This window comes from Terrapene carolina, unplaced genomic scaffold, assembly GCF_002925995.2.
Source record: "Terrapene carolina triunguis isolate 2854851 unplaced genomic scaffold, T_m_triunguis-2.0 Scaffold19888, whole genome shotgun sequence".
Taxonomy (NCBI): Eukaryota; Metazoa; Chordata; order Testudines; family Emydidae; genus Terrapene; species Terrapene triunguis.
The window spans coordinates 1-10,501 of NW_020684239.1; the positions used below are offsets into that span (position 1 = coordinate 1).

Below are 10,501 nucleotides of genomic sequence, written 5' to 3' on the forward strand. Positions count from 1 at the left end.
GCTTGTGCAACTAGCCATCATCCATGCAGTTACTGTGTTAGTAAGTACCGTATAGCTGAATATTTTTGGTAAAAAAAAAAAAAAAAAAAAAGACGCATCAAAAAGCGGGGGTCGGCTTATAAACGAGTCTACGCCAAAATTTGATCATTTTAAACTCTATGGCAGGGATCAGCAGCCTTTGGCACGTGGCTTGCCAGGGTAAGCACCCTGGCAGGCCGGGCCTGTTTGTTTACCTGCTGCAACCACAGGTTCAGCCGATCGCGGCTCCCACTGGCTGCGGTTCGCCGCTCCAGGCCAATGGGGGCTGCGGGAAGCGGCACGGGCCGAGGGATGTGCTGGCCGCCACTTCCCGCAGCTCCCATTGGCTGGGAACGGCAAACCGCGGCCACAGGGAGCTGAGGGGCTCCATGCCTGCAGACGCTCCAGGTAAACAAAACATTCCGACCCGCCAGCGGCTTACCTTGACAGGCTGGGAGCCAAAGTTTTCCAACCCCTGAAATATAGGGTCGGCTTATGAAAGGGTTATACAGTTTTTGCTATTTTTACTTATCCATCTTGGGGGGTCGGCTTATAAACTAACGGGCTAATGAATGAGTATATATGATAATTTAATGTGCTTCTCTGAAAATGTAAACTAAATGCCACTGAGTCTGTTTGCAGTTGATTGGAGGGTATATAAAGTTAGATAAGAAGTAACAGACCTTACTTAGCTTGCATCTTACTCCACAGAAGATTACATAACCCTTCCAATCCCTCCTCCTGCCAGAAAATTTAATTTGTAAATCAAATTGCTATTACTGATGTTTTGGGCCAGATTTCACCACTCTTACTCTTCCAAGTAGTACCTTTCTCTTCAAGTAAACCCACTGCTTTCATTGGAGCTACCTCCAGTGTAAGGTACTGTCAGGGTGAAGCAAGGGTGGGAGAAACTGGCTTTTTGGGAACAAACATCAGAAGCTTCTGAATTTAGTCTACTTGTTCTTTCCCAACAAATTTGGACTGTGATAAACACAAACACAGAACACTTTTTTGATGAAGCTGCTATTTTTAAATAGCCAGTCCTCAACCCAAAACTAGCTACTTGGAGAAACATGCATTTTCTTACCACTCTCTTTGAACGAAGTGCATCATATCCTGTACAGTGGATTGTTCACAAACCATGTAGAGCCCCCACAGTCCAGTATCAGTGTAACAGGTGTTGAAAGACTGGAAGCTATGACACAGGTTGCCATGGCAAGTGATCTGGGCAAGCTTGCTGGATAAATTCTGTTTACACAAGAAGATAAGTTTTACCATTTCGGTGTTTTGGTGTTTTTTTTAAATATTCTTTCCCACCACTAAGCTCACCCACTGCTATTTCAAGTGAGACAGATTGGCAGCTTCCTCCACAGTCAACAATACTGCTATGAGTATGCACCAGATGCTTTTGTATAGAACAGGCAGCTTCCTCTCCTGCACATAATCTTTCACTCTCCAAGTGGCAGCCTGAACTTGTCAGTTTTAAATTGCAAAGGTTTGTTTTGTTTTTGTTTTTAAGTCCTAATAAAAATAGCTAGTAAGATTTCAAGAGAGGGAACAGGCACTGGGATACTCGTTGCATACAGCTTTGGAGCCTATTTAGTTTTTCCAACTTGTTTTCACTATAGGTTGCTAGGCTCTATGAAGGCTCCTCCACTTTGGTGACTCGGTGTGCCATTCCCCAAATGCACCTGTGCCCAAATTCTCATGTCACATGGCAACAGAATGAATTCAGAGACCATTGGGCTGGATTTTTTTTTTTTAAAACGCCGATAGAAATACCCAGGAAACTTGATTCCATCCCAGACAAGGTGGAATTTGTGTACTGATGCTGGCAAATTACTGAATTAAACACCTCTTACTGGTATAATCAACCCTCATCAAAGTGTCTTGAGGTTCACTCACCACACCTCCTCCAAAGGAACGATCCCAGTTGCCTATCAGAGTATTTGCTACCATAAGGGGAATTGTATCTGGGTGAGACCAGCCAACTGCTTCGACAGCTATTGCGATATGTGCCAAAGGCATCTTGTCATCTCTTATACGAATCTGAATCACAAAAATGTTAATTTCAAATGTAATGCAGCAAACATACCATAGTGTGTACATTTATTCAAATGAAGGAAACTAGGAACTTTCAAATAAAATCTAGTGCAAAGCGTAAAAAGCTTTACTCAATAATACCCTTAACTGTCTATGTAAACCTAATGCTGTGTGTAAGGAAGTTATAATAATAGTCATTTTGCAGATGATTAAGACATAGGATGGCAAAGTGATTTGTCAGAGTCGGGGCAGAGCTGGGAACAGAACACAGGAGTCCCAAGTTCCAGTCCTCTGCTGTAACCTTTAAAAACCCCTGCCCAGAAATATATCTAGTGAACAGGATGATTTTCAAGGATGGTGAGCATCAACTGCTCCTATTAACTTCAATGGGAGCGATGGGTGCTTAGCAGCTTTGAAAGTCACACTAGAAACTCAGATCACACCAGACAACTCGTTAATTAGTCATTACTCAGTGTTGCTTGTTGAGCTGATTAACCTGAAAAGGCAAAGAGCAATCTCAGTGCTTACCTCACTACCTGTGAATTTGCAAGGGGGTAGGGCTGGCATTCCTCCTTCCTGAGTAGACGGTAAGTTACCAAAATGATAATTTGCTAAATCAAGCAATTCATCATGAGAGACTCCTGAACAAGAGAGTTTCATATAGAGCAGTTTTAAAAAATGTATCATCTAAGAAGATAATTTTTCACAGACGTTAAAAAGCTTCAGCCAAGATGCCAGAGTTACAACAATCCATCATAACCTTTGGTTCTCTCCCAACTTGATTGTTGTACATTTCTGATTTCCCCCCCCCCCTTTCCAATTAATTAAATGCCATTGCTAAAATCATCATCTTCATCACCTTTCTTGCCTCCTCTATCTTATACAGCACCAAACACAAGCTCCTTGTTCTCAACTTCAAGGCCTTACATCATCTCACCCCACCTTTCTATTTTCTCTTATTCCCTCTCCCATCCTGAACACCATCTCCTTCCCATATTTGTAGCTTTGTGCTCTGTCACACTGTCCTCTTACACTTGGAACAGCCTCTCAGTTGAAAGCCAAGCACCCTCCTTGCCTAAAGATAAATTTAAGGGTGTCCCTGGAAGATTACTGGGGTGGAAAAACACAACAGATGAGTTGCAGATACACAGAACTTTGAGGGCTAACAATAGACTTCTATGACCTATTAAGTAGTGGATAAGTCATATTTCTGTGTCTGATCTTTGTACTATCTCAACAAAGTTAAAGTGCTGTGTTTTTAAACTTATTTCCAAGTGCTTGCTGTGATGCATGTCTCATACTAACCTCCAGCAGCAGCCAGCACTATCCTGGGTCCTTTATAATGTGTTGTTATGTACTCCACCAAGTCATTACGATTTATGGATCTGTAGTGGTAAAGAAGAAAATGACTGCACCTCCTGTCAGCATAGGTAGTGTCTACACTGAAGCATTGCAGCGATGCAGCTGTGCCACTGCAGCGTTTTAAGTGTATATAAGTTAAAAACAGAAGTTTCACATTGTAATAGTGTCCAAAGCAAACATGTCTGAGTGTAAGGCACTCAGGGGAAATTCCACTTGCAATTCCACCTTGTGCAACCCCAAACACTTCATAAGGCATAAAGAGAACAGAAATTGTTCCATTTATCTTTAAGTGTGGTTTTCAAATACTGGAAAGTAACCATGAAATTAAGACAAAGGAGAAATAGAAGCTGGATTTACTTGATGTTTTCGGTGGGGCCTAATATTGTCCGTCCCAGTGTAGTGTTCTGATAGGCTGTGGCATGAAGATAATCAAAGACAACTTCCTGCAAATTGGTTTCAACTTCCTGCATCTCTCGAAGGATAACTCCTCGCTCCCGCTCGATCTCTGCTTCCCCCAGTGTACTGTTCTGTATGATGTCAGCAAGAATCTCCACAGCTAGTTGAAAACACAAAGGGATGGGGGGCAAGTGTGCTTCAGCAACACTGGAACCTTCAGCTCACTATATCGTAATCAAATAAGCAGCTCAAATACATATTATAAGTGGGCAGAACTGTTAGCATAGAGTACAGGAAGAAAGATCTAACAGGAAATTGAAAATAAACTTCTACATAGTGTAATCTTATTTTGTAATATTTGTTTTAAGAAAAAACTTTAGTGCCCTTCTTGGAGAGAATGTGTGTTCTTCAGGGATTTCTAAAACTTCTAAGAACATAATGCTGCCCATTAATTTCATTTGGTGGCCCCCTAGTTCTTATATTATGGGAACAAGTAAATAACTTTTCCTTATTCACTTTCTCCACACCACTCATGATTTTATATACCTCTATCATCTCCCCCATTAGTCTCCTCTTTTCCAAGCTGAAAAGTCCTAGCCTCTTTAATCACTCCTCATATGGGACCCGTTCCAAACCCCTAATCATTTTAGTTGCCCTTCTCTGAACCTTTTCTAATGCCAGTATAGCTTTTTTGAGATCAGACCACCACATCTGTACTCAGTATTCAAGATGTGGGCGTACCATGGATTTATATAAGGGCAATAAGATATTCTCTGTCTTATTCTCTATCCCTTTTTTAATGATTCCTAACATCCTGTTTGCTTTTTTTGACTGCCGCTGCACACTGCGTGGACGTCTTCAGGGAACTATCCACGATGACTCCAAGATCTCTTTCCTGATTAGTTGTAGCTAAATTATCCTCCATCGTATTGTATGTATAGTTGGGGTTATTTTTTCCAATGTGCATTACTTTACATTTATCCACATTAAATTTCATTTGCCATTTTGTTGCCCAATCACTTAGTTTTATGAGATCTTTTTGAAGTTCTTCACAGTCTGCTTTGGTCTTAACTATCTCGAGCAGTTTAGTATTCTCATCAAGGAATTGTCAATATGAATTATTTTATTTCAGATGAACACTATGGAGTAAGACAATTCACTTAGACATACCAGGAATGAACAATTAGAGAAAACTAAACAAAAATATAGCTTGTTCTTCAACTGGCAGCACTTTGTTTCTCTCTTCTTGGAAGCTTTTTTTTCACAATATGTTTAGAGACAAATAGCTTAAGTTAATCACAATACAAATATCCAGGGCCCTATCATACCTTCCCAAGGTCAAACACACTGGAGGAGCACAGAGTGCCCAAGATACACTGGGAGGTTCACTTTAGAGTTTGAACAAAAGTTCCCTCAGAAGGACAAGGGTGCCAAAATAGGGGCAGGGAACATGGTCTGCAAAGTCAGCATCTCTCTGAGATCTGCAGGGGAGTGAGAATTTCACATCTTTAGCCCCAAAGGAGAGCCATTTGGTCCCTAGGAGATGTGCCAAGCATGGGCCACAATGCTGAAATGCTCCTCTCCAAACCTGCTAAGCCTCATCCCCATGGAGTTTCAGCAGGGGGGCTGCCAAGGAAGGGAGGTGGGAAGCACACTGCAGAGGCACTGTTCTCCCATTTCTGCTTTTTTAGAGGGTTGTCAGCTCATTTAATTCCTTGTTGTTCCCCTCCTCACAATCTTTAGGAAGGATGCTCCTTCAGAAATTCTGCAGAACAGAAGCAGTTACCTCTTGGCAAGTCCTTTGAGAAAGCCTTTGCATAATACACAGTTTGTTCTCTGGATGTGTAGGCATTAAGATGAGCTCCCATGTTTTCAATCTCTAGTTCCAGGTCTAATTGAGACCTCTTTTTTGTCCCCTGAAATTAAAGAAAGAAAAAAAAAATGGTTTACTTGCACTCTGGAAGGTACCTACCCAAAAAGTACCTTTGCCACTGGGGGAATGTAAGGGGTTAATTAAATAATAAAAAAAAAAAAAAAAAAAGTGATTGGGGCACAAGAGAAACAACTGGTTGGGAGGGGGTGGGGGGGAAGGTTGGCACATCGGTCTTTCCCCACTGGAAAACTAAGTTTAAAGCCTGCACAGATTCCAAGTGAAAATTAACTTGAAGACAGAGTGCCGATTTGTCTCCTACAAAGATTAGTTAAATTCAGCATGACTCAACTCTACCAATCTCAGGTGTCAGCAGGAGTGGATCAGTTCAGGATTTAAACATAGTGGCAGAAATATGGAAGGAAGGTTGCACAACACCAGACTCAAACCAGTGTTGTTTTGACTGCACCTCAGTAAGCACTCAAATTATTAAATTTTTAAAATGCTGAAATAACATGCAGAACTAACTCTTGAAACTAACAGATCTATCATTCATGAATTCCTCCTGTCAGCCATTTTGTTTGTTTGTTTTTTGTTTCAAATAGATCAAACATGAAATTCTTCTTTCAGACAAGGCTATAGCAGCACATGCAAATGTACGTGTGAAGCCATACAGATCTGAGGTGATATCCTGGCTCCACTGAAGTCAACAGCAACTTTACCATCGACTTCAATGAGGCCAGGATTGCAACCTTGATTTTTATTTTGGACAAAAATCCAAATTGCTTGCGTTTTCCAGGTGATTTTGAAAAGTGATAGACTGAAATCAGTTGTAAAGAGTCTCCATAGTTATCCTTAAAGATAAGTAAACAATTTTAATTTTAAAAAAATTTGAAAACTAGTTTTAATACTTACCTTGAAAGCCATATGCTCCAGAAAGTGAGCTGTTCCGTTGTTCTTCTCATTTTCATACCTGCTTCCAGCATCAATCCAAAGACCAACCTTATTAAAAACAAATATTAATCTTACTATTTAATAGAAGATAGCATTGGCATTGTTTTGCTGGTTCTTACTTCGGCTAAGATTTTACCTTTTATAAATAGACTACACATAGATTTTCAAAAGTGACTAGTGATTTGGGTGCCTCAATTTTGGGGTAAACTAATTTGCAGTTAAAGGGGCACAATTTTCAGAAAGTGATGAGCACCCACTCTCTGAAAAATCAGACCCCTTTACAGTGTATCAAGTTTGGCATCCAAAATCACTAGTCACTTTTTAAAGGCTTAGCCTTACCTTCACCCAAACTTGTGTTCTTTATTTACAAACTGTTGTTAAATACTTCTGCTAAATACTCTTAATGAAAATAGTACATCTAATTTCACAATGTAATGAAAATACAGGTACATAGTTAAGTAAAAAATTCATTCACAAGTTACCTACTGTGCATGTTGAGAGTCCAGAATCTTCAGAAGCTACTCTCAGGCCATTTTCCAGAGAAGACACTTTAGTCTCAGGAACATTTAAAACTATTTGCGTTGCTGCCTTGGTGGCCCTGAATCTGCTTGTCCCAAGTTGTATGGACTGTAAAGAAAAGCCATTAGTTACAAATTGTAGGCACCATCCTATGATGCTTGTCAGGAAAGCATGCTCCTGAACTTAAAAGTATGAATTATTTATTTTTGTTTTGTAAAATTAGCACTGATTTGGTGGCCACTGCTCTTCTCCTCAGAAATGCACCAACTCTGCCCAGAAAGGAAGCATGAAGGGGCATAAAATGGACCAGTCTGCAGCTGACCCCTTTTTAATGCAATGGTTAGAGCACTAGCCTGGGCTGTGAGAAACTTGGGTTCAGCTCAAGCCACTTAGTCTTTTTGTGCCTCAGTTCCCCATTTGTAAAATGGGGAATAGTAGTAAAATCATTAACGATTAAGAGGTGCTTACATATTACAGTAAGGGGCCATATAAGTACCTGAACTAGTCCCAGAAGGGCCAACATCTACAGCTCCTCAATCTGCACAGATCCATGTTTTTATTCAAGAAACCCAGAGTCCAGGGCTCAGCCTGCAATGCCACCCCATGTAGCCTACAGAACTAAGCAGGCTGCTCCAGCTTCAGCCAAAAACTGCAGAGCCACACGCACCGTGGCTTGCACAGATCCCACACAGCCAGACAACCCCACGAGTACAGCGGGCAACTACAAAGCTTGGGGGACCCCAGTGTGCCAGCCTGTATTCCACCTTGGTTCCACGGCCCGCCAGGGACATTAGTTGGCGACTCCTTCATGGAGCTGTGAGTACAGGTGTGTATCTAGCATGGTTCACCCCTCTTCCCAATGCCTGTCCTTGTTGCGGTGTGTGGGAGACCCTGGCACATGTCTATGTACAGTGCACCAGGTTGCCGTCCCTCTTCCAGCTCCTCCAGAACCTCTTGTTGAGGTTCTGGCTGCACTTTTCCCCACACCTTTTTATATATGCACACCCAATCCGGGGCCCCACAAAGTCGCAGGACCACCTTGTCAACCTCCTCCTAGCCATGGCCAAAGTGGGCATTTATAACACCAGGCTGAGGGGGGCCTGCGACTGTGGGGCCCATTTTCATTCTTTCATCCGTTCACGCATCTGGGCAGCGACCGCTGGCTCCTTGGATGCTTTTGATGAGCAGTGAGCACTATCCAGGGTTCTCTGCTCGGTGTCCCCTTCTGGTCCCCCAGTTTTGGTCCTTCAACCCCCCACACCTGTTACTGTTTTTTTAATTTGTTGTCCCCCGATTTTTGCTGATTTCTGGGCTCAGTAGCTCCTCCCCAGGCTGGGGGAGGGGCCCTTAGCTTATGCCTGCCCACTTCCCAGCACCCAATAGGACTACGCAGCTTGGGGTGGAGGCGTGGGGTGGGAGTGGGCAGGTCCCAGGGCTCAGTGCGACCCCGTGAAAATAACCTGAAACTACAGCTCCCAGGGTGCACCGCGAGGAGGAAGCCCATTGCCCTTGAATTGCCGGCTGCCTGTGGCCCGGCCAGAGGGTTGGGAGCCCACCCAGCATCTCCCCCGCGCCCCGATCCCTGCCACTCACCCGGCTCGCTGGAGCTGAGCCCCGCACAAGGCGGCGGCCAGACCCGGCCCAGAGGAGCCGTCGGGCCGCCAGGCAGCCTGCACTCAGCGCCGCCGCCATCTTAGAGAAGAGCCGGGGCGGCCGCGCGTCTCGACTTCCGGCGGGAGCGTGCCAGGGCGGGGGGCTGTGGGCAGACGCGGCGGCGGGGCGGGGCGAGGCGGGGATAGATGGGGGCGGGGCGAAGGCCGGCCCTGGCAGGCGGGTCTGGCTCTTAGCAGCAGCGCCGTGTTGTAATCCTCCATGTCTCTGTTTTGCCATTTAGAGTCCGTCCGTTATGGGCCGGGTGTATATCGCTTTCTCTCTGTAGCCTTAGAAAAGCCCCTGTCAGCACACATCTTAGGGCTCAGGGAATGAATTACAGATGTTAAAATAAGCAACACAAAATTGCTTTCATTGGCTTCTTTTGCATTTATATTCAGATCAGGTTTTGTAAATTTCAGCCACCCCCCCCGCCCCCATACCTCCACCCTCCAACTCTCTCATGACAGCACTTTATTTTACAAAATTTAAATGAGCCTAAGTGGTTGACAATATCCTTTTAATAAGTATTATTATTAAAATATGAAAAATATCTGAAGCTCGTGATGAGGCCATTTATTTTCTGGTTTAACAATTAATGCAAATTTATAGTCTCGTGAGTAGTCCCACTGATTTCTTTTGGACTGCTCTTGAAGGTAAGATTTTGCAGGATTTGGGACATAATGCTTAATCGTGCTCACTTTCCTGGGACAGGTAGACCAGCTGGGCCAAATTCTCTGGTGTAAATGGGTACAACTCCTTTGACTTCAAGTTAATTTTGCCCATCTAACCAGCATGTCTTCAGTGGGGCTATTTGTACAAGTACGGCAAACAAGATTTGATCTTAATATTACTCAAAATTTAAAAAAAAATAGACTCCTAAATATAGTGAACAGTAACAAGAAAAAATAAATTGTCTTCTCCTACAGAAGTGACATGGAAGTTTTGAGTTCAGATTGATTGCAGGATCAGGCTCTTTATTATTAAAATAGAATTCAGATAGTGCTGCAAAACCTTATTAATACAAATAGTCTTTATTCACTTGAGTAATCCTTATTGGGTTACTTATGTGAGAAAGGGGTATGCATGACTCACTCCCAGGATCATTAACTTGCTTTTGGTTATTTATGTACTTTGAAATGGGATGCTAAGCTTAAATAGGTTATTGTGGAAGCAGGAAAAACCATTTAAAATGCATAAGGCAGGGTAGAAAGAGAAATTATCTTTCTCAGCTTTACCATTAAAGTTCTTTTAAACTCTGCAAACACAAAATGATAACAGTTAAGCCTTGAATGTTCATGATTAAAACAAAAAGCCCAGTTATATGTAAGTTACTGAGTCTGCACACAAACTTCAAGAATAAATCTGCCTTTGGATGACAGTTTAAAGGAATCCAATTTTTCTAAACCTCAGAAGGGGCGTGTCATAACTATAAAGGGAAGGGTAACAGCTCTCTGTGTACAGAGACTCCAAATCCTTTTACCTGTAAAGGGTTAAGAAGCTCGGGTAACCTGGCTGACACCTGACCCCAAGGACCAATAAGGGGACAAGATACTTTCAAATCTTGGGGGGGAGGCTTTTGTGTGTGCTCTTTGTTTTAAGGGGTGGTTCGCTCTTGGGACTGAGAGGGACCAGACATCAATCCAGGTTCTCCCCATCTTTCTAAACAAGTCTCTCCTATTTCAAACT

General features: G+C 42.9%; 1 protein-coding gene across 1 annotated transcript; it reads right to left on the reverse strand.

The window, feature by feature from the left end:
- Positions 1-1,019: 1,019 nt before the first annotated feature.
- On the reverse strand, positions 1,020-8,870 carry LOC112104566 (mitochondrial-processing peptidase subunit beta). Its single transcript, XM_026661936.2, has 9 exons — positions 8,756-8,870; positions 7,130-7,270; positions 6,605-6,691; positions 5,606-5,735; positions 3,781-3,979; positions 3,367-3,446; positions 2,590-2,702; positions 1,924-2,067; positions 1,020-1,266 (listed from the first exon to the last, which is right to left on the reverse strand). The coding sequence occupies exons 1-9, from the start codon at positions 8,852-8,854 to the stop codon at positions 1,102-1,104; spliced, it is 1,158 nt and encodes a 385-aa protein (XP_026517721.1). The 5' UTR covers positions 8,855-8,870; the 3' UTR covers positions 1,020-1,101.
- Between the last annotated feature and the right edge of the window lie 1,631 nt (positions 8,871-10,501).